This window comes from Microcaecilia unicolor, chromosome 9, assembly GCF_901765095.1.
Source record: "Microcaecilia unicolor chromosome 9, aMicUni1.1, whole genome shotgun sequence".
NCBI classification, from domain to species: domain Eukaryota; kingdom Metazoa; phylum Chordata; class Amphibia; order Gymnophiona; family Siphonopidae; genus Microcaecilia; species Microcaecilia unicolor.
This window is the reverse complement of record NC_044039.1, coordinates 168,979,954-169,004,595: the sequence shown is the minus strand read 5'-3', so window position 1 is coordinate 169,004,595 and position 24,642 is coordinate 168,979,954. Positions and strand designations below refer to the sequence as shown.

The 24,642-nt window shown below is 45.7% G+C and overlaps 1 protein-coding gene across 4 annotated transcripts in view; it reads left to right on the top strand.

Annotated features, from left to right (window-relative positions):
* WDHD1 (WD repeat and HMG-box DNA binding protein 1) overlaps positions 1–20,613 on the top strand; it is a 157,898-nt gene extending 137,285 nt beyond the window's left edge. For all 4 annotated transcript variants that reach the window (XM_030214282.1, XM_030214279.1, XM_030214280.1 and 1 more), the window contains 2 exons: positions 1,304–1,439; positions 20,137–20,613. In XM_030214282.1, the coding sequence (XP_030070142.1) occupies positions 1,304–1,439; positions 20,137–20,349 (349 nt within the window). In that variant the 3' untranslated portion in view covers positions 20,350–20,613. The remainder of the gene's footprint in view (positions 1–1,303; positions 1,440–20,136) is intronic.
* Positions 20,614–24,642: the final 4,029 nt, after the last annotated feature.

The window sequence follows — 24,642 nt, the reverse complement described above, 5'->3', positions numbered from 1 at the left end:
AGTACCGTATTTTTCGGACTATAAGACGCACTTTTTTCCCCCAAAATTTGGGAGGAAAATGGGGGGTGCGTCTTATAGTCCGAAGGTAGCGTTTTTTGACCTCCGTTCCGTACTTACAGGATTCCATGTTCCCTGGTGGTCTAGTGACGTCGGGGCAGGAAAGAGCCCCCTCTTTCCTGCCCATCGCGCTGCTCTCCGTGCTTCTCAATGCTTTCCGACGGTCTCGGCGAGATTCAAAATGGCCGCCGAGATTCTCGAAGATAACCAATGAGACACTATTATGAGGGTAAAAATTATGCAAAATAGTAGGGCAGGTCATACTTGTGGGAGGGGTGGTGCTATGTATTAAAGATGGCATAGAGTCAAAACAGGATAAAAATACTGCAGGAAACAAAATGCACAGTAGAATCTTATGGATAGAAATACCATCTCTAATGGGGAAGAGTATAGTGGTGGGGTATACTATGATCTACATGGCCAGGATGAGGAACTAAACATGCAGTGCCAGCAGAAATTGGGAACGCTAACAAAATTGACTGTAATGAGAGAGTTCATTTATCCTGATGTCATGGTTTAAATATCTCACTGGAACTCACTAGGGAGGTTTAGTTTCTAGATGCCATAAATGACTGTTTCATGGAGTCACTGGCCCTACTTGCACACAAGGAGGAGCTACTCTAGATTTAGCCCTCACTGCGACCCGATGGGTAATGGTGGTATGGCTGCTTGGCAATAGTAGATGCAGAAGTGGGAAAAGTAGGACAGCTAGGCAAACTTTTGGTTCAACCAATCTTCTATTAGAAATGATTCAGCCCAGGCTACTTCCTGGCATCTCGTCAATAAAACTGAATGAACATCCAAATTAAAACATAAGAGAGCCAATAGGTGAAAGCTTTGCTTATATGCAGTTTATTTATTTATTGAATTTGTATCCCACATTTTCCCACCTATTTGCAGACTCATTGTGGCTTACAATATTATATCCTTGGCAGGCACCAATCAAGAGTAGATAAACAATTGGATTTACATACAAAGAACTGTGTGTAACATAATGAATATAATCACTTCAGTAGATCAGAAAACTGTCAAACTATCAAGTAAGCAGTGGAGTATTGGAGTTCTTATTATTGATTATTATGGTAGGCCTTGTTAAAGAGAGAGGTTTTCAATGTTTTTTGAAAGTTAATTAAGTCATGAATAGTTTTCAGATTAAGTGGTAATGCATTCCATTGAAGAACATAAATCTTGTACAAATTTAGATATTGTAAACTTAACAAATAACGCTAACTTTATGTATATTTAGACCCAAGACAGGATTTCAGCTGTGGTTGGATGAGAACAGAGGTGATATTTTGGCTACCAATCCTGATTTGGAAGAATCTGATATAATAAAGGACGGCATGAGTCGATTTCGAATGCTTTCACCTGAGGAAAGGATGGTAAGAACATTATGGGCATTGTTTATAATTTTTATTTTACATGCCAAAATCATAAATTAAAGGCAGCCTTGTAATGTGGATACAATGAAAGTTTTTAAGGGATGTTACAGTAGCTCAGTAGCAGTGCTATTCACTGCTTTGGGGAAGACCTGGATTTGGTTCCTGGGTATAGCTTCTGCTAACTGGGCTAGGAATACTGTGGAGGTAGCATTTTCAGCCCCTAGGAAAAAGGAGGTCTGCCACTGCACAAAATTGGATATAATAGCCTTATTTAGGATGTTTATGTACTGACTCCTTGAGGGACTTGCAGTCTGGCGCAGGCCAAGAAATGTCCCTGCATTGGCTGAGCTAGCTGGGGATTATGAAACCATGGGAAAACTGATGGCTAGTTGCAATAAATTTTCATGGTGCAGTGACCAAAATAAAAGCTATTTCAGATTGAGCTGGAACATCAAAGAAACAGGAGGAAAGTGCCAGACCAAAAACAAATAAATGTGTTTTTCTTTTTGTACCAGACCAGTACAGATGCATGTCTCCATCTTGCCAGCCATAAAGAGAGAGAGAAAGATCACAGCTGATTTTGGTCTCTTGTAAGTTGTGGCAGCATAGGAGCCCCTGGTATTCTGTCTCTAGCAGATGGTGCAGATATCTGGAATGGTGTAAGATTGGAAAACTAGATCCTTCAGTAGAGGTGTTGGGTTTGCTTCCATGGTTGAGCCGAGACAGAATACAGGGAGGTTTTCAAGGTTACAGTCAGGTTCTGGCTGATCCTTTCTTTTCCATTGAGAACTTGCTTCTTGGAGGCTTTCCCTCCTGCTGGCACTGAAAGTGCTTCAGCGACACTCTCTTTCTGGGGAGAATGTGGAACTATTGAGTTGGCCAAGCAGCAACACCAACACTGGCCAAAGCAAGCCAGGAAAAAAAACCACACACACATTGCAGCTGTTCTCTTTCCCTTGATTATCCTCCTCCCTGAGCCTTCTGACTAACTCTGATTTGGTCTGCAACTGCCACATCCCTGGACAGAGGACACATAACATGGTTCATTGCAACATCGATTAGAGTGGAGACAGTGGCATTACTGTTCAGCAGGCCCTTTCTGCTTTCAGCGTGACAGTGCTAGTGGGAGTGAAGAGGAAACAAGTGCATGGGTCAGGATCCAAAGCACAGATTCTTCACCCATGCTTGGCCTGCTGGCAGGTGAAAGTGTAGAGCTGGCTCTCTGGGTATTGAAGGCCTTTTGCAGGAACAGCAAGCATTTTGTCCTAGCATTGCACCATAGGGATAGTGCTCCCTGAATTTTCCTACCATTCTTCTTGGTCTCTGTTACGTGCTGAAGGCTTACCCTCAGAGCTTCCAGCCCTTCTTGGCAACAGAATGAATTTCTTTGAGGTTTTGCACTAGAAAGTAGGAATTATCAGGATATCCTCAATCATTTATGTGGTAGCAGCCAAGGGCCCTCTTCTCCCTTAGTCCTTCAGAAGCCTGCAGACCCAGTTCTAGAAGACCAAGAGTGATCCAAAAATACCACAGATCTCAAAGGGATTCTTGGGGCCTGCAGATCTCAAGCATTTGGAGGTGGATAATCATCTGAGTGATGAGGTGAGCAAGCAGACCGAAGAAGAGGAGATTTAGCACCATGGTGAGGGAGGAGTCCTTGATAGTCAGGCTCTTTAGATGAGAGCAGCTTTTGGTCCTTATTTCACGGGTGATGAGTACCATGAAGAGTTTGGGAGATTAGGTGGAGATGCCAAAATCCATGGGGACCATACAGTGTTAGGAATCTACAGGCAGAGACTTGCTCCTGTATCATGTCATTAGGAATATGATTACAGATGATGTAGGATTGAAGGTGGCCAAATCCATGGGCATGTTTTTATATCCTTTACCCAGAGAGAGAGGCAGGAGAAACTTGTGAGGTTGCCTTGGGGAGCATGCTTTGGTCTCGGCAGTGAGCTGTAAGACTATGATCATACAGAGGGCATACAGCACTTAGGGATACATATGAAAGGAAGATTGAGACTTTAGTAAACAGTTTTTCCAAATTGCCAGTCTCTCTCTACAGATGGGAGTGTGCATCAGATATGTGGTACATGACCTGCAATGGATACAGCAGTTCCTGGATGGGAAGTGTTGACCCTCATGGAGTTAGTGGCAGACAATTGGTCTGATAGTTCATCTAATGACAGTTGGTCTAAGGATATAATTCATCTAAAGACCAATTTGTATAAAAATTGAATAATCAAGATAAAGATGTGAAGTCGTACATTTGTCATGTTGCAGATTACTTTTAAAAAAAATCAATAATAAGAATATACCACATGCTGTAATCTAATCAAGGCATTAACCCTGGAAGCCACTTGGTAAAAATGTAACTGAATGCAATAGAGGTGCAAAGTCACAAGTGTTTGATGTGGAAGAGTGGCCATAAGTAGAAGGTTGCTAGGCTGTATAGAGAGGGGAGTGACCAGCAAAAGAAAAGAGGTTTTAATGCCCCTGTATAAGTCGTTGGTGAGGCCCCACCTGGAGTATTGTGTTCAGTTCTGGAGGCCGTATCTTGCTAAGGATGTAAAAAGAATTGAAGTGGTGCAAAGAAAAGCTACGAGAATGGTACGGGATTTGCGTTACAAGACTTATGAGGAGAGACTTGCTGACCTGAACATGTATACCCTGGAGGAAAGGAGAAACAGGGGTGATATGATACATACGTTCAAATATCTGAAAGGTATTAATCCGCAAACAAACCTTTTCCGGAGATGGGAAGGCGGTAGAACTAGAGGGCACAATACGAGATTGAAGGGGGGCAGACTCAAGAAAAAATGTCAGGAAATATTTTTTCATGGAGAGAGTGGTGGATGCTTGGAATGCCCTCCCGCAGGAGGTGGTGGAGAGGAAAACGGTAACGGAATTCAAACGTGCGTGGGATAAACATAAAGGAATCCTGTTCCGAGGGAATGGATCCTCAGAAGCTTAGCTGAGATTAGGTGGTAGAGCCGGTGGTGGGAGGCGGGGCTGGTGGTTGGGAGGCGAGGATATTGCTGGGCAGACTTATACGGTCTGTGCCAGAGCCGGTGGTTGGGAGGTAGGGATAGTGCTGGGACTTATACGGTCTGTGCCCTGAAAATGACAGATACAAATCAAGGAAAGGTATACACAAAAAGTAGCACATATGAGTTTATCTTGTTGGGCAGACTAGATGGACTGTGCAGGTCTTTTTCTGCCATCATCTACTATGTTACTATGTAGTAAAGACTTCTGTCATGAATGAATGTATTAAGTTAATAAAGAATTTGTTTAGGAAGCAATTATTAAATAGGACTTCGACTTTGAAGTAGGCCTGTTATTGAATGAGATGAAAACAAAAACAGTGAACTGAAATCGTATGCTACAATTCTATAAAAGGTAGAAACTGTTAAATCGCTTGGTTGGAGCTAGCCGCTAATATTCACTGGCACTTAACTGGCTAAGTGTCACTGAATATCGCAGTTAGTGCCAAGCACAAAGCCAGCTTATGCTGAGGGCATTCAAGAGGCAGAGTTGGTATTTGGCCACTTAAGTGCTGATATTCAGCCCTTAAGCAGCCAGGTTTACTGCATAAATGGGGCTGCATAAAAGTCTGTCTTATTTTTATGTGGTAACCTGTGGCTGCTTAAGTGATGAATATCAACTTAAGTGGCTATGTGTTAGCCGGCTTAAAAATAACCGGGTATTCAATTCTGAAGCCTGCAGAAGTCCTGTCTTCCGCTTAAAAATAACTGGGTATCCAAAACGGAAGCCCGCAGAGGTCCTGGCTTCAGCTTAAAAATAACTGGATATTCAAAGCCGAAGCCTGCAGAGCTCCCAGCTTTGAATATTTGGGAATAACGCTCACCACCAGTGGCTGAATGTTGATCTCATTGATTTTTGCATAAGTATCCAGTCTCCTCTTTTGTTTAGAACAATTGTACCACGGTTCTATTGGCGAAATGTATGTGATAAGCTAGAGCAGGTGCGGAAGTTGTGTGTAGCGTGGAGTGACATTCTACAATTCTTTGGAGAGATTTGCCCTATGCAAGATGGTCCTATTGCCCAAATTACTCTATCCATTACAAGTGGTTCCTATATGAGTACAGCGGAAAGAGGAGGCTCTTTACCACAGGATGATTGGCTCCTTTATCTGGCACTCTAGACGACCTAGGATAGCCTTCTCCAAACAGCTAGTAGGGAACGGAATGGTGTGCGGCTCCCATACCTTCGAGTTTATAACGTTGGTACCCTGATGAGGTGGCTTCACAAAATCCATACTGGAGTCTGTGTATTTGCTCCCATAGATTTTTGGAAAAACTGGAGTGCACCTTATGATGTGTTCTCTGTTTTGGACCCTGTACATTGCCACAGGGTGGGTGGCTTGGGTTCAAACCTGTATATAATCTTATTGAGAAAGGTGTGGACATGGTGGCGTTGCACTGTTGGTGAGGCCAATGGGTGTAGGCCCCTTTGTGTCTTTGGTAGGGAATCCTGGATTTTACCAGGTTTGGGGCCAAGTGTATTTTACAGGTGGAGGCGTGAGGGATGCCGATATTTGGGGCAGCTGTGGGACTTGGGTGGGCAGGTCTTTCCCTCATTCAAGCGCACATAGAACCTCACTAATAACCACTTGTTTCACTTTTTGCAAGTGCGTAACTATCTTTTTTCCCCTTGAGCAGCGGTTGTCCTCCCAACTACGATTTACTCAGGTGGATCAGATCTTTTTGACCCTTCCATCCAAGATGAATAGGTTGTCACAGTGGTATCAGTTGGCCAGGGAAAATCACCTATTTGGACCCTCTGGCGAAGCTGTGGGAGTTGGATGTGGTTGAAGATTTTTCGAGTAAGAAATTACAGATGGTATTTCAGGAGCTCCCTAAAGTTACCCCAAATGCTGCCGTACAGCACATTCAGTACAAAATCTTACATAGAGTGTACATAACACGGTGGAAGGGGAGTTGGATGGGACTTTGGGAGGATGACATATGCACTAAATGTAAAGCATTTCAGGGAACCTATTTACATTCTTTTATGGAGTATCCAGTTTTATCCTGGTTGTAGTCCCAAGCCTTGCAAACAGTGAAACATACATTGTAATGTTCTTTTATTTGGACTTACTGAGTGCTGCTGCTGGGAGATGGGTCTCCTTTAAGATTGGGGGGTTTCAGTGATGCACAATGTAGATTTGTGTTACTGTCCACCTTGTTAGTTAACAAATGTATTTTGCAAACATGGGCAGATTAATTGGGGCCTTTTATTAAGGTCTGGCGCACTGCTATGACTGAAATGGCAGAATGGGTCCTACGTCAGCATAAGATAGTGAGATCTTTACAAAAGCGTCAGTATCATGACCTTTGACAATGATTGTTAATTTGTCTGTTACCGGGAGAGAGCAGGTGGAGGGGGGAGATCCATTTTAGTTTACTTTACTTTACTTCATTTTTATTTCATTTTATTTTATTTCATTTTATTTTATTTATCTGATTTGGGGAGTATTGAAAAATCACTCAGGGCGGAGTATGTGTCCTACTTTCTACCTGAACACTTCTGGTAATGTTGAATTCATTGTATTCTATGATTTTATTACCAACATGCTGCTGTTTTTGGACGTCATGTGTCTGGCTGTTTTTTCTTCTGTTCTGAGTTAATAAAGATATATATATAAAAAAAAAAAAGAACAGTTGTACCATTAGACCAACTGACCCATTAGCTGTTGTCCATTTGATGAACTATCAGACCAATTATCGAGGACCCATGGGCTTTCAGTACGAATTTTACATGAGAGTTGGCAAACAGGATGGCATCTTCTGTTACCTTACACAGACTGCTGTGGTTTCACTACTAGATAGCAGACACCGCTTCTAAATCCTGCTTCCATTACTTAGCTTCCCACTATTCAGGAATCTGTGGGATAGTTGTGTCCATTAACCAGCAGATGGAGATGGAGAACTGAAAACTGAGCTGAGACACATCTCTCTTGGCAGCCAATCCAGCTCCTCAGTATGTTCTATCTTCAGCAGGTGGATAGGCAACACTTTTCAGCCTCTAGTTCTGACTGATTTGCTCCTGGTCAAGTTGGTCAACCGGTCCCAGTTGAGCTTTGCGGGTGGCTTGAGTATGTAGAGCCATACTTGGAGGTGTTCAGATCCTTGAATTTACTTCTTCCCTCTCTTCACCTCTCCCCTGTTTCCTGTGGAGCTCTCCTTTCCAGCACAACAACCTTTAAAAAAAAAAGAAAAGAGAGCAGAGAAGGAAAGAGGTTTACTGGAGAGCATGGGACAGAGCATCAGTCCTGATTCTGTCTCATCTGAGGTAAGGCTTGTGGAGACTGAGCTTGGGGGGAACTGCTTGCAGTGGTAAGTCAGACTAAAGTTTGACTCAGAACCACTTGGAGGGCTGCAAGTTCTACTTAGTGAAGGGGAGGGATCCTGACTCACCATTTGTTGCGGCACTTGTAACAGTTGGGATGAATGGCATCTTTCCTGGAGGCAGCTAAGTGGTGTTCCTGCTAGCCGGTGTCAGGTCGTTGCAGTGCGTGCAAGCCAGGAATCCTGCCAGATGGGGAGGAAACAGTCTGTGAATGCACATTTTGGATTTGGTGCAACATTCAAATAAGCTATGGACTTTGGGCTCTCCAGCAGGACCGGTGCACAGTTTGATGCAGGAGAGCACTGGAATGGGCGCCATTTTGTCGGGGCAGAATGGCAGGGAGGAAAAGCTTCTGTCTGATCATGCATAAAGCACAGCTGCCGTTTTACAACCTCAGGGCCCAACAACAGAGCATTCAGCTGCATTGGAATCTTTGTTTTCTCTGGAGTTTATATTGTTCTTATATCGAGCTTATTGACTGAAGCAAGGACAGTCAGAGTTGCTGCAGGGTACTTCAGTTTTTGGCACTGCTGCCCCGAGATCTCGTTTAGACCTCCAGGACTGTGCAAATGAGGCTCTCTGCTTCTCCCTCCTTATCTGATGTGGCCTTGGTCTATTCAGAGGAGCTATCGGTGAAGGAGCTGCTAGAGATGGGAGAGCTCCCTTCTGAGGAGGGGGATGACTTGAAACTACTGAAAGAGGAGATTGGTACTCTTATTAATTAGGCACTGGCAGTGCTTTGCATTGAGGAGCCTATTTATGACATGTTATTGCTTGTAGTATGTCTTTGGCTGTTATGGCACATCAGCAGCTGTGGTTGCAGAATAGGGCAGTGGGTACAGCATCAGTCACGTCTAGTTATACTGCCCTTTTGTGGCAATTGTGCTGGGCAGACTTCTACAGTCTACGCCCTGATCGTGACTGAATAGATATGGATGGGCTTGAGTATAAATTTTAAGGGGTTTTGACATTAGCTTCAGAACTTTTAGTACAAGAAGAGTGCTGGTCAGACTTCTACGGTCTGTGCCCTGAGAATGGCAAGGATAGATCAAACTTGGGTATACATATAAAGTATCACATACCATGTAAAATGAGCTTATCTTGTTGGGCAGACTGGATGGACCGTACAGGTCTTTATCTGCTGTCATTTATTATGTTACTATGTAATTACTATGATTACTATGTAATCAGGAAGGACCAAATGTAGAACATTACAGTAATGAAAGCAAGGTAGAAGTAAAGCCTGCACTACCAAGTGGAAGTTCTCAGCACTCAAAAACTGCCTTGGTCCATATACAGTTTTATTTAAAAAAAAATGTTTCGTGAACCTTGGAGATTTGAAGTCATATGGATAAATTTGTACCAAGAACAATTCATAGATATCCGCTTAACTAATCAAAGAAATTCCATTACCGTTTCTGAAAATAGATATAGGTGATATATAGTCGTCATTATTATGTACTACCATTTGTCTCAGTTTTCTTGAAATTTATTGCTAGCCCATTTAGGTCAAATCATTTGGAAATTCAGTACAGACTTGATTGTCTGACCTTAGTTGATCCGACCATCTGGCATATCAGACAGACCCCTGGTGACGTCACTGCATCGCCGTTAAGAAGCGTACAGCTTCTCTTTCCCTTTTCCAGTGAAGCACAGAGGGAAGTTTCACACCTGAGACAATTAGTTTCAAACTTGGGGCCCTATTTTTACTGCAAAATAACACCATTGTGAGCCAGGACCCTGCTTTTACCGCAAAACAGCACCATTATGACCTGGGTGTTTTCCATATTATCTGGCTTTTCACTTAACTGACAATTGGTCGGTTCTGTTTTCTTCAGATAATCAAGACACTGCTGTTCAAGAACCTTATGAATAGGGTATCATCTATGATAGAGAATAGACAAATAATAGAGTATCTTCTGCATGTAATCAAAAAGACATATCCATATCCGGAGCTGGTGGTTGGGAGGCGGGGTAGTGCTGGGCAGACTTATACGGTCTGTGCCAGAGCCGGTGGTGGGAGGCAGGGATAGTGCTGGGCAGACTTATACGGTCTGTGCCAGAGCCGGTGGTTGAGAGGCGGGGATAGTGCTGGGCAGACTTATACGGTCTGTGCCAGAGCCGGTGGTTGGGAGGCGGGGATAGTGTTGGGCAGACTTATATGGTCTGTGCCCTGAAGAACACAGGTACAAATCAAAGTAGGATATACACAAAAAGTAGCAAATATGAGTTATCTTGTTGGGCAGACTGGATGGACCGTGCAGGTCTTTTTCTGCCGTCATCTACTATGTTACTATGTAATTGACTATTTGGAGAAGATTTCAGTTACTTGGTGAAAATACTGGGGGAAACTAAACCACAGAGGTTGATGGAGGATAAGCCGAAAGCCTCTTGTCGTCCATTTTCCAGGGGCTCTGAATCTCATTTCGAGACAGCAGACGGTATCAGCCTGGTCATCAGCAATATGGTCAGAAGTCCTGCTTTCAGGCATGCCAGTCTTCCTTTCATGCAGACAGGATGTCCTCCTCTTAGTCAGCTAGGGTGCCCAATGTGTCCCAAGCTTCGCAATGATGCAAGGGTGGTCCATTCTTCTCAGGAGGATGTCTTCAGGAGTTTCAGAGGAGTGGGTCAAAATCATGTCAGACTTGTGGGTTCTGGATATTCTTACAGAAGGTTATAGGTTAGAGTTCTACTACCCAGTTGCTCCTCTCTTCTTGCAGTATCCTTGGTGAAAGGGGACCAAGGCAGTCAAGGTTCAGGCCACCGAAGATTCCTTGCTGGCGCTCTGGGCCATTATTCAGTTCCCCAGTCCAAACAGGGCCTACTTTATTGTCCCAAAGAAGGAAGGCACCTTTTGTCCAGTCATAGATCTCAAAAGTCTAAACCTTTGCTTCCAAGTGTCCTGCTTTCACATGGAAACACTAAGAGCAGTTATAGCTTCAGTTCAAGCAGGAGAATTTCTCACCACCCTCGATCTCAAGAAGGTGTACTTGCATATACTCAGGATATAAAAGTCTTGACTAATTTTGACAGTAAAAAAAAGAAAACTTTTATCAACATTTCTTTTTATTCTTTTTAAACCTTCTGTATTTTCTGCATGGATGCCTTTCAAAGGTTTTTGATATTCACTATCTCCGTTTCAAGTTCCAGTTTATCTTTGGGCTGACCACTACCCCAAACATCATTTCCAAAGTCATTGTCACCAATCCATACTCCAATGGCTGAAAAATCTGAATCAAGTCACAATAAGAGAGTCAGGCGTCCACTGGCAGAGTCATTTATTGAAGTCTTGGTAGCAGATTGTTAACTTCCAAAAGCAAATTAGTGCCTGTTAATTTGCTGGAATATGTAGGCATTCTGACGTTAACCTTGGACAGAATGCCTTCTTCCTGATTTCAGTGGATCTGATCCTACCATCAATTTTGGATTCGGTGGCTGCAGCCTCAGTGGGAGTACTGGGGTGAGCGCTCACAAATGTCTTTTCCCAAGAGCCAATCTCTGCTATTGGTCGTTCCAGTCTCAAGACTTATAGTTGCTGTTTCCCTTTTCAATGCTAGCCAGAATATAGACCAGTGGCTCTGTTTCCAGCATGGGATGGATTTGGAATCTCACTACTGATGTGAACCTGACAGGCTGGGGACCTGTTGTCAGACAACCAGGTAGCTCATGTCTGCTGATAATGGATAGAGCTGAATTGGTTTGTAAATGGACTGAAAACTGGAACCATCCAACTGGCACTATGAGACACCTTCCCTTCCTTTGCTCTGTATTCTTATAATTCTCCGAGGACAAGCAGGCTGCTTGTTCTCACTGATGGGTGACGTCCTCGGCAGCCCCTCCAATCGGAATCTTCCTAGCAAAGTCCTTTGCTAGCTCTCGCGCGCACCGCGCATGCGCGGCCGTCTTCCCGCCCGAAACCGGCTCGAGCCGGCCAGTCTTCTTTCATCCGCACTCGGTACGGCTGTGTTTTTTTGTCGTGTCGAGCCCCGGAGAGTCGACCTCGCGCGTCCGTGTTTTATTGACGTGTTTTTTCTTCGGAAAAGTTTTCTAGCTGTCGGGAAGTGCTCCGAAAACCCCCTTGGGTTTCATTTTCCCCTTCCCGTACTTCCAGTTTTGCCCCGGTAAGTTTTCTTTCGTCGTCGGGGTAGGCCTCTTTTCGGCCTCGGTCGAGATTTTTTCTCCCTTAAAGTTTTGGTGCTCCAAATTCGTCATTTCGGATTTTGACTTCGCCGGCGTGATTTTTCCGCCCATGACATCGAAGCCTTCCAGCGGCTTCAAGAAGTGCACCCAGTGCGCCCGGGTAATCTCGCTCACTGATAGGCACTCTTCGTGTCTTCAGTGTCTGGGGGCCAAGCACCGTCCCCAGAACTGTAGTCTGTGTTCCCTGTTACAGAGGCGGACTCAAGTAGCGAGATTGGCCCAGTGGAACGTTTTGTTCTCGGGCGCTTCGTCGGCATCGGCACCGGGGTCATCGTGTGCATCGACGTCATCAGCGTCCAGACCTTCATCCTTGGCTGCCAGTGCATCGAGTGCATCGAGGCATCGGCCCTCTGCATCGGCGCCGAGACATCGGATAGCTGCATCGACGTCGGTGGTACCGGGACCTCGTCTCCTGATGTCGTCTGACGGTGGTGCATCGAGTGGAGTGCAGGTGAGGGCTGTCCTTTCCCCTGCTGGTGGCGGTGAGCCCTCGGGTGGGTCTCCTCCTACCCTGAGGGCTCCTGCGGTACAGCCCCCCCGAGATCGACCCTCTTCGGTCTCGGCCCCGAGGAAGCGACGGATGGATTCTACGTCCTCCTCGTCGGTGCCGGGAAGCTCCGGTGACATGCTTCGGAAGAAGTCGAAGAAGCATCGACACCGGTCCCCTTCCCGCGTCGGCACCGAGAGCTCTGGGTCGCCGAGGGAGTCGGCACCCAGCAGGCATCGGCACCGAGAGGACCGCTCACCCTCTGTTCAAGAGGTGTCGATGCGCTCCACTCTGGACAGCCCGGAACAGCCTCCACGCCCGGAACAGGTTCTGACGTCGACGCCTGCATCGACCTCCATGCCTTTCTCTGCAGCCGCTCTGAACGAGAGCCTCCGGGCCGTTCTCCCAGAGATTCTGGGAGAGCTGTTGCGCCCTACCCCTCCGGTACCGGCGGTGCTTGCGCCTCTGGTACCGTCAAGCATGGCGCCGGCTGGCCCATCGCCCGGGGTGAGGTCCCCGACGTCGGTGCCGACTGCGGCCACCTCCCAGGAGGGCTCCCCGACTACGTCGGCGGAGGGAGCTTCGCCGATGCGGGCGAGGGAGTCTACCTCTCGACGCCCCCATCGTGGACGTGGCTCCACGGAGTCGAGCCGGGCGCGGTTGCAGACGCAGGTCCGTGAACTTGTGTCTGACACCGAGGGTGAGGCCTCGTGGGAAGAAGAAGAAGATCCCAGATATTTCTCTGACGAGGAGTCTGAGGGTCTTCCTTCTGATCCCACTCCCTCTCCTGAAAGGCAGCTTTCTCCTCCCGAGAGTCTGTCTTTTGCTTCCTTTGTCCGGGAGATGTCTACGGCCATCCCCTTCCCGGTGGTTGTGGAGGACGAGCCCAGGGCTGAAATGTTTGAGCTCCTGGACTATCCTTCTCCACCTAAGGAAGCGTCCACTGTTCCCCTGCACCATGTCCTCAAAAAGACATTGCTGGCGAACTGGACCAAGCCTTTAACTAATCCCCACATCCCAAGAAGATCGAGTCCCAGTACCGGATCCATGGGGACCCAGAGCTGATGCGCACTCAGTTGCCTCACGACTCTGGAGTTGTGGATCTGGCCCTAAAGAAGGCTAAGAGTTCTAGGGAGCATGCTTCGGCGCCCCCGGGCAAAGACTCTAGAACCTTAGACTCCTTTGGGAGGAAGGCCTACCATTCCTCTATGCTCGTGGCCAAAATTCAGTCTTACCAGCTCTACACGAGCATACACATGCGGAATAATGTGCGACAGTTGGCGGGCTTGGTTGATGCTCTTCCCCCTGAGCAAGCCAAGCCTTTTCAGGAGGTGGTCAGGCAGCTGAAGGCGTGCAGAAAATTCCTGGCCAGAGGAGTTTATGACACTTTTGATGTTGCGTCCAGGGCCGCTGCTCAAGGTGTGGTGATGCGCAGGCTCTCATGGCTGCGTGCCGCCGACCTGGAGAATAGAATCCAGCAGCGGATTGCGGACACGCCTTGCCGTGCGGACAACATTTTTGGAGAAAAAGTCGAGCAGGTGGTAGAGTCTCTCCACCAGCGGGACACCGCATTCGACAAGTTCTCCCGCCGGCAGCCTTCAGCTTCTACCTCTACAGGTAGACGATTTTTCGGGGGAAGGAAGACTGTTCCCTATACTTCTGGTAAGCGTAGGTACAATCCTCCTTCCAGACAGCCTGCGGCCCAGGCTAAGCCCCAGCGCGCTCGCTCTCGTCAGCAGCGTGCGCCTCAGCAAGGCCCCGTGGCTCCCCAGCAAAAGCAAGGGGCGAGCTTTTGACTGGCTCCAGCAGAGCATAGCCGACATCCCAGTGTCAGTGTCGGGCGACCTGCCAGTCGGAGGGAGGTTGAAAGCTTTTCACCAAAGGTGGCCTCTCATAACCTCCGATCAGTGGGTTCTGCAAATAGTCCGGCAAGGATACACCCTCAATTTGGCCTCCAAACCTCCAAATTGTCCACCGGGAGCTCAGTCTTACAGCTTCCAGCACAAGCAGGTGCTTGCAGAGGAACTCTCCGCCCTTCTCAGCGCCAATGCGGTCGAGCCCGTGCCATCCGGGCAAGAAGGGCTGGGATTCTATTCCAGGTACTTCCTTGTGGAAAAGAAAACAGGGGGGATGCGTCCCATCCTAGACCTAAGGGCCCTGAACAAATATCTCGTAAAAGAAAAGTTCAGGATGCTTTCCCTGGGCACCCTTCTCCCCATGATTCAGCAAAACGATTGGCTATGCTCTCTGGACTTGAAGGATGCCTACACACACATCCCGATACTGCCAGCTCACAGACAGTATCTGCGATTTCAGTTGGGCACCCGCCACTTCCAGTACTGTGTGCTACCCTTTGGGCTCGCCTCTGCGCCCAGAGTATTCACAAAGTGCCTAGCTGTGGTAGCAGCGGCACTTCGCAGGCTGGGAGTGCACGTGTTCCCATATCTCGACGATTAGCTGGTGAAGAACACGTCCGAGGCAGGAGCCCTGCAGTCCATGCAGATGACTATTCGCCTCCTGGAGCTACTGGGGTTTGTAATAAATTACCCAAAGTCCCATCTTCTCCCAGTGCAGAAACTCGAATTCATAGGAGCCCTGCTGGATTCTCGGACGGCTCGCGCCTATCTCCCAGAGACAAGGGCCAACAACTTGTTGTCCCTCGTCTCGCGGGTGCGAGCGTCCCAGCAGATCACAGCTCGGCAGATGTTGAGATTGCTGGGCCACATGGCCTCCACAGTTCATGTGACTCCCATGGCCCGTCTTCACATGAGATCTGCTCAATGGACCCTAGCCTCCCAGTGGTATCAGGCTGCTGGGGGTCTAGAAGACGTGATCCACCTGTCCACGAGTTTTCTCGAATCCCTGTATTGGTGGACAGTCTGGTCCAATTTGACTCTGGGACGTCCTTTCCAAATTCCTCAGCCACAAAAGTGCTGACAACGGATGCGTCTCTCCTAGGATGGGGAGCTCATGTCGATGGGCTTCACACCCAAGGAAGCTGGTCCCTCCAGGAACGCGGTCTACAGATCAATCTCCTGGAGTTGCGAGCGATCTGGAACGCTCTGAAGGCTTTCAGAGATCGGCTGTCCCATCAAATTATCCAAATTCAGACAGACAACCAGGTTGCCATGTACTATGTCAACAAGCAGGGGGGCACCGGATCTCGCCCCCTGTGTCAGGAAGCCGTCAGCATGTGGCTTTGGGCTCGCCGTCTCGGCATGGTTCTCCAAGCCACATATCTGGCAGGCGTAAACAACGGTCTGGCCGACAGACTGAGCCGGATTATGCAACCTCACGAGTGGTCGCTCAACTCCAGAGTGGTGCGCCAGATCTTCCAAGCGTGGGGCACCCCCTTGGTGGATCTCTTCGCATCTCGAGTGAACCACAAAGTCCCTCAGTTCTGTTCCAGGCTTCAGGCCCCCGGCAGACTAGCATCGGATGCCTTCCTTCTGGATTGGGGGGAGGGCCTGCTGTATGCTTATCCTCCCATTCCTCTGGTGGGAAAGACTTTGTTGAAACTCAAGCAAGACCGAGGCACCATGATTCTGATTGCTCCTTTTTGGCCGCGTCAGATCTGGTTCCCTCTTCTTCTGGAGTTATCCTCCGAAGAACCGTGGAGATTGGAGTGTTTTCCGACCCTCATCACGCAGAACGAAGGGGCTCTTCTGCATCCCAGCCTCCGGTCCCTGGCTCTCACGGCCTGGATGTTGAGAGCGTAGACTTTGCCTCTTTGGGTCTGTCAGAGGGTGTCTCCCGCGTCTTGCTTGCTTCCACGAAAGATTCCACCAAGAGGAGTTACTTCTTTCTGTGGAGGAGGTTTGCCTTCTGGTGTGACAGCAAGGCCCTAGCTCCTCGCTCTTGTCCTACACATACCCTGCTTGAATACCTTCTGCACTTGTCTGAGTCTGGTCTCAAGACCAACTCTGTAAGGGTTCACCTTAGCGCAATCAGTGCATACCATTACCATGTGGAAGGTAAGCCGATCTCAGGACAGCCTTTAGTTGTTCGCTTCATGAGAGGTTTGCTTTTGTCAAAGCCCCCTGTCAAGCCTCCTACAGTGTCATGGGATCTCAATGTCGTTCTCACCCAGCTGATGAAATCTCCTTTTGAGCCACTGAATTCCTGCCATCTGAAGTACTTGACCTGGAAGGTCATTTTCTTGGTGGCAGTTACTTCAGCTCGTAGGGTCAGTGAGCTTCAGGCCCTGGTAGCCCAGGCCCCTTACACCAAATTTCATCATAACAGAGTAGTCCTCCGCACTCACCCTAAGTTCTTGCCAAAGGTCGTGTTGGAGTTCCATCTGAACCAGTCAATTGTCTTGCCAACGTTCTTTCCCCGTCCTCATTCCTGCCCTGCTGAACGTCAGCTGCACACATTGGACTGCAAGAGAGCATTGGCCTTCTACCTGGAGCGGACACAGCCCCACAGACAGTCCGCCCAATTGTTTGTTTCTTTTGATCCCAATAGGAGGGGAGTGGCTGTAGGGAAACGCACCATATCCAATTGGCTAGCAGATTGCATTTCCTTCACTTACGCCCAGGCGGGGCTGGCTCTTGAGGGTCATGTCACGGCTCATAATGTTAGAGCCATGGCTGCGTCGGTAGCCCACTTGAAGTCAGCCTCCATTGAAGAAATTTGCAAAGCTGCGACGTGGTCATCTGTCCACACATTCACATCGCATTACTGCCTGCAGCAGGATACCCGACGCGACAGTCGGTTCGGGCAGTCAGTTCTTCAGAACCTGTTTGGGCTTTAGGATCCAACTCCACCCCCCGAGGGCCCTGTTTGTTCTGTTCCAGGCTGCACTCTCAGTTAGTTGGTAAATTTTTTAGGTCAATCTCAGTTATGTCCTCGCCGTTGCGAGGCCCAATTGACCTTGGTTGTTGTTTTGAGTGAGCCTGGGGGCTAGGGATACCCCATCAGTGAGAACAAGCAGCCTGCTTGTCCTCGGAGAAAGCGAATGCTACATACCTGTAGAAGGTATTCTCCGAGGACAGCAGGCTGATTGTTCTCACAAAACCCGCCCGCCTCCCCTTTGGAGTTGTGTCTTCCCTTGAAGTGTATTGTCTTGCTACATACTGGACTGGCCGGCTCGAGCCGGTTTCGGGCGGGAAGACGGCCGCGCATGCGCGCGAGAGCTAGCAAAGGACTTTGCTAGGAAGATTCCGATTGGAGGGGCTGCCGAGGACGTCACCCATCAGTGAGAACAATCAGCCTGCTGTCCTCGGAGAATACCTTCTACAGGTATGTAGCATTCGCTGTAAGGGAAACTCAGAAGCCCTTTGGTATCATGGGCAGCAGACTTTCTCCTTGTATGGGCGGTTAAGTACCTTCAGACCCTTTCAGCAGCATACATAGCGGAAGTGGACAATGTTCAGGCAGGTTTTCTAATTCAATACACCTGGAATCCTAGGAAATATGAATTGATGGAATCAGATTTTGCCTTACTCCTAGACAAAGTGGGGCAGGGGCCAGATGGATTTTTGGATGATTCAGATCTCCAAGGCATTGAATTTTCTTCAGTGCTAGGGGATTAGATTTGCTAGTCCAACCTTAACCAGTTGGTATTCTCCTGTACATATTCCCTTTGTAGCCTCTAATAGGTTGGGTAGTACATAGTGTTATTTTCAATTTGGGGCTTATCATTTTAATCACCCTGAACTGGACCTTTGTTGTTCATGAGACCTCTATAGAGAAAAAAAAAACTGTATCCCTCAGAGCATGGACCTGCTTTGCTGGGACTCTTGCCATTCTGTTATACTGCTTGGTCTTTGAAAGGGTTAGGCTGAGGAAGCGAGGCTTCATGGTCTCAATAACTGTGAATTTGTTGAGGTCATAGAAGAGGTTCACATCCCTGAGCTTCATCTGCCCAGGATGGTAGATGGTATGGGTTATACATTTTTTTAAATAAATTAAATCTGAGTTTGATGGATGTTTGATTCTTGGTGTAAAAGAGAAGCAGTCTCCGCTTTTAATGCATTTGCCTCCTCCATTTTGTCTTTCCTGCAGAAATGACTGTATAAAGGAATACCCGTTAGTTCTCTTAGTAAAGGTAGCAGTGCTGATGTGCTTAGAAGCTAAATTCAGAGGCGTTTTCTGGCAACTCATCTGGATGGTAGTACATTTTCTTAGAATCTTCAAGTACATTAAGTTACTCTTTTGCCAGATGGCAATACTCTAAGAGCTCAGCTCAGTTCTCAGTACCCTGCCTTTTTCCCTCCTGTCTTTGAACCTCTGACATCTACATCCTCTAAGGTTTAATCTTTCAAGATGATCTGTTCAGCAAAGCATTTTTTTGTTGTTGTGGGCCCTATTTATTCATTCTAAAAGAACATGTGATCTTTTGTACAGGTCTTACCAAAGATTTCAGCCTTCACTAAGTTTGAGTGTATGGGTGAAAGTAGGGTATTGTGCTGTTTGAACATTTGCTGTGTGTTGAGGTACCTGAAGGTCTCTAATTCCTTTAGGAAATCAAATAGGCTCGCTCATCTTTTGAGTAGCCTCAAAAATTGGAAGTGGAACTCTAAAGTATCTGTTGCTATATGGATTAAGGAGGTGATTACCTTGACCTGCCATCAATAAGGGCTTTTGTGGTTTGGTGGGAGTCTGAGTTTATTTATGAAGACACTGACATCCTCACTGGAAGAATGTAGATCTGTCCTGTTGGAGGATATTTGCTTGGTGGCTACCAGGTCTTCTTTGCATTCTTTTATATACATTGCTAGTTGGATGTGCAGGCCAGTGAGAGCTCTATCTTCAGGTCTGGAGTATTGAGAATAGACTTGGATTTCTTCTGTTGGGTCTAAGTAAAGCTTGGGTGTGCTACTGCACTGCTCTAGTGAGTCAAAAAGAAAGGTGCAATTTAAGCTTATCTGTTAATTTCCATTTCTGGGGACTTAATCAAACCAGTCTGGAACCTACCCAGAAAGACTGTGGTGTTCTTTGGCAAGGTCAGCAGGAGCAACCTAATGGAGGAGGAATTACTATTCTTGCAGCTGAATCTTTCAAAGGGATTAATTTATGACATACCTGACTACTGAGATGAGATAAGTATCTCCATAAAGAAAGGAATTCAGGTATTCTTGATATGTGAGCTCTAGAAGCCCTAGTTTTCTGTTTATCTGGCTTTGCCATAGGTGTACTAGCATGCTTCCCCTGTTACATTAGCTTGAGAAGCAAAGTTAACTATGATCTATATTTCTTATCTTCATCTGCTGGCAGAGGACCCTAGCCAGGCATTTAGACTGGTCTGGTAGGAAAGGACAGAAAATAACAGGCAAGTTTAAATTTCACTTTAACGTTTCTATGTTCTTACCAAACTAAATCCATTAGTGTAAGTGGACTAGAAACTGTTAACCAGCCAGATTGAATTTACACAAATATTGGCCATTTATTTATTGTCATAAAAATAAAATTCAGCCGTTTTTTGGCATAGGATGCTTAATTTTCTGTTTAGGTTTTTTTTATGTTTTTTGTTTGTTTTAAACTAATTCTCTTTCAAAGAACAGAAAAATTAGCAATAGAAACTGTAGAGAAATGGGTTAGGTATGAGAGAGATCAAATGGTGAATGATTTTCTTTTAAAATCTTATATCGAGGCTCTAAATTTCACTGTATAATTTTCTGTATTGATAAGATGTGGATTGAGAAGGCTAAAGGAGGAGTGGGAGCTGCCACTGCTAACTCAACTGAAATAAAGAAACGAAAACATGAAACTGATGAGAGCAAAGATGGAAGGGAAAGCCAGATGGGAGAACCTGCAGAAGACTCCAACACAACCAAAAAAAAGAAATGCTTCGATCAATCTACAAGCATGAAACTGTCAGCCTTTGCCTTTAAAAAAGACTGAAAGAAAGCTAGTTAAAATCTGGTAAGATTGTTAATCTTATTCTGTGTTTAGCAGTATTCTGTAAGGGAAAGAACTGTTATGAATTGTTAAGTTATAGTGCTTCCAAAATTGTTATAAAACTGTTATATGTATGTAAAAAGCTGTTTTATGTATGTAAAAAGCTGTGCTGAATTTTTACAGCATGACTTTTTCTGGTCAGTAAATTTTATGAAAAAAATTGAAGATAACTAATTTTCTTGGGATTTTTTTATTTGCCTGTACAGTTTTTCAGCTTTGTTCAATTACAGGTCTGTGGTTCCTGTAAGTTAATATAGCATGTAAATTTAATTTTTCTTAAAAAAAAATAAAATTAATATTTTAGCTTTGTAGAAAATGTTTCTTTGTATTTCTTCTGCAGTTGTTTTCCATCCATTGATGGTTTATTTCATACAGGCAGATATGGTGAAACCTATTGGTTAAAACAACTGTTATCTATTGGTCTTTATAGATAACTTGTTTTAACTCCTAAAGGTTTCACATATGCAATCTACTTGTGAGAGTGGAAATCCATTTAGAAGCAGATGAGATTGTAAGACATGGTTGTGGTGCTGGGTTATTAGAGTGAGGAAAGGTCTTGATGTATAGTGATAGAAGTCAGGGCTCTATGAAAGAGAAAAGGCAGTTTTAGAAAATGGGATCCATTGTCCTATAGTGGTAATTGCTATGCAAAATCTTAGAGCAGATAATTGCACAACTCAGTAGCACACTGCCACAGGCAGATTTCACACAGTATAGCCATCCTCTATACTAGCGTCTAGGGGGAGTTGGTACTACAGAAACCAAAGATTTGTTTTTCTGCTGGTAAAACCCAGTGAAGTAATATACCAAAGTGGAAAATATATTATCTTTATTATATAATAGTAATAATAGTGATAAGAATTAGCGAAACCGCAAGCAAGCACTCAAAATAAGTACCACTAGGATTTCACCAAAGATATATCACTAAGAATTACACAAAAATAGAAATCTGTGTAATTCAAAAGAAAGACTGGAGTCCCAATGAACTCCTAAGTACTGAAAACATGGAATCTTGGAGATTGGGGTACTAAACAATAGAAGTGGCGCAGTCGAGGCAGTATGATGACTAGTCAGCCAACAGGCCACCATCTTGTTACAGTTTAACACGAGATGGTGATCCGTGAGCCACTGAGCGGTAACTTGCAGGGATTGTTGAAGAGGAGATTAATTCAAATTTGAAGGACTAACCTTAAACAGTAATAACAGTAGAACTAGAGGACTAGAAATGAGATTGAAGGGGGGCAGACTCAAGAAAAATGTCAGGAAGTATTTTTTCATGGAGAGAGTGGTGGGTGCCCTCCTGCGGGGGAGGTGTTGGAGAGGAAAACAGTAACGGAATTCAAACATGCGTGGGATAAACATAAAGGAATCCTCCTCAGAAGGAAGGGACCCCCCAGAAGCTTAGCCAGTGGTGGGAGGCAGGGCTGGAGGTGGGGATAGTGCTGGGCAGACTTATACGGTCTGTGCCAGAGCCAGTGGTGGGAGGCGGGGCTGGTGGTTGGGAGGCGGGGATAGTGCTGGGCAGACTTATACGGTCTGTGCCCTGAAAAAGACAGGTACAAATCAAGGTAAGGTATACACAAAAAATGGCACATGTGAGTTTATCTTGTTGGGCAGACTGGGTGGACTGTGCAGGTCTTTTTCTGCCGTCATCTACTATGTTACTATGTTATCAGTATATATATGTAAGGAGATGCATGATTCTTGAATATGGGTAGCAAGGGGGGCTGATGAAGATATTGAATAGCAGTTGTGAGAGTATAAAGCCCTATAGTACTCCACATGTTAAGGGTTTGTCCAAAGAGGTGGAGTGATTGACCATGACACAAAAGGAATGATCTGTGAGAAAAGACTGAAACCATTGGAGAACTGTGCCAGTAACCTCCAGGGGTGCAAACTGCAAGAGTAAAATAGTGATCCACTAAATTGAAATGTGCAGAGAGGTCAAGAGAAATGGCTAAGGTGAAATAATGACTATCCAGATTGGACCATACTTCACTTAGAACAGATGCTAGAATTGTTTCTGTACTGCAACCAACACCCTAAAGCCCAATGGACGAGGATGTAATACCAGTTTTTTTTCTAAAAATTTGCTTAACTGTGAGAAGACAACCTTCTCAACCACCTGTGAAATAAATCACGTTAGATACTGACCTATAATTAACAGGGAGGGAAGGAACCAAGGTTGGCTTATTTAAGTTTGGACTTACAGATACTATTTTCCAATCTAAGGGAGCTGAGCCATAGTTTAAGCTAGAGTTGACAATGGATAACAAATAAGGAGATAGTTGCAGTTAGGCAGTTTAATCCAAGGCAAAGGAATTGGGTCCAGGGAACAAGAGGTGATTTTCATTGAGGTTAGCACTTTGCCCAGAGAAAACCGTGTTTGTGGGTGAAATGTGTCCCATTATGATGATAATCCAGGGTCTGACTCAGTAGGTCAGGATTGTTCAGCATGTTATGAGGTAGAGCTAAGGGAAAAAGAGAGAGTAGGGAAAGAACCATGTAATTTTTGAATCTTAATGATAAAGAAATCGGCCAAGGAATTTGGAGAGGGAATATTGACACGGTTTTGGCAAGACAAATCTTTATGAACCAGAGATCTGAAGATGGAATGAAGTTCCTTTGCTAGATTAGAGGATTTAATGATTCTAGCTGAGAAGAATGCTTGTTTAGCCTTCCAAAGAAAAATAGTTGAATTGACGGCGTTACGCAAAGATTTGATACGGTTGTTTAGATTTCCTCCATTGTCGTTCTGCCTGACGAAACTTGTGGTTTTTTTTTTTTCCATTCATTTTTATTGAAACAGAATTAACACAGAGTTACAAGATTTTAGGTACAGCGTTTACTAACCTTGGTATTCCCAAACCAAACAACAACTCTGCCAAGGTTAAAACTTTTTTCCCCTCCTGCACCTCCCCCCTTCCCATAGAAACGTGCCCACCCCCCCAACCCACCCTATTGCCCCCCTGCCCTCCCCCCCTCATAGGTTCAGGATACGGCTTCGAGCAGTAGGGGTAAGTGTGTCCCAAAAGGGTGCCCAAGTGGCACAAAAAATGTCCCCTTTGTCAGACGCCAAGTCCTTTATTTTCCTTTTCTCTAAAGAGCACATTTGAATCATTGCTATATGCCACTGTGCCAGAGAGGGGCTTTCTGCATTTCTCCACAGTTGTAGTATCGTTCTCTTGCCCATCAGCACAGCGCGCTTTAAAAAGGCTTTCATTTTCGCTGGCATACACCCTGCACTGGCAAAAGACTCAAATAGTTGTCCTGGAGCTATCTTCCATCTTGTGCACCAACAGTTAGATACTTGTAGTCCCATGTCTTTCCAGAATTTTTGCACCCCGGGACACGTCCAGAACATGTGCCCCAGGTGTGCTCCGGAAACTCCACACTTTGGACAGGAATCCACATCTGCTATGGTTGCTCTCCAGGCCCTATACGGTGAGATATACAGCCTCAGCAAAAATTTTAGCTGCAATTCCTGCCAGGCTACATTCTCTGTAGACTTAGTCACCGATAGCAACTGGCTGTGTAAGTGCTCTTCCTGTAGATTAAGTCCCAGCTCTGCATTCCATTGTACAATTATTTTGGAAAACTCAAAATTCGGGAAAGATTCTCTTATAAAAGAGTGAAAGTATCTCAATGGTACTCTTTGTTGGGCCTCCAGACCCAACAGTTCAGTAAGTTTGTCTCCTATCTCCACAGTCAAAGCTTGTTTGGGGAGAGAGGCCACATAATGTCTCAGTTGATAGTATGCAAAAACATCCACTTGATCAATATGAAATTCTGTACATATGTCCTGCAAAGGTTTCATCTCCCCCTGTTCCGTTACAACATGAAACAAGTAAGTTATCCCATGTTTTTCCCAATCCCTAAATACAACAGATGTGTCTCCTACTGGAAAGTCTGGGTTCCCTCTGACCGACAGAAGCGGGGAATTTTTACTATCTAGAGAAAGGAACCTGGTCACCCACTTCCAAGTTTGTTTTAGTGGCTGAAATATAAATCTGGCCTAGGGTATTTCCCCGATATCCCCTCCCATGCACCCAACTTGCAAAATGGGTTTTCCCAAGCATTTGTGTTTCTGTCCTTGTACAAGAAAAGTAGGATGTGGAACGAAACCAATCTGATAAGTGCCTTAGGTTACTGGAAATGGAAAAAAGCCGCAAACTTAGGAGGCCTAACCCTCCCTTGGCCCTGGGCAGTTGTGCCCACGAAACTTGTGTTTAAGTA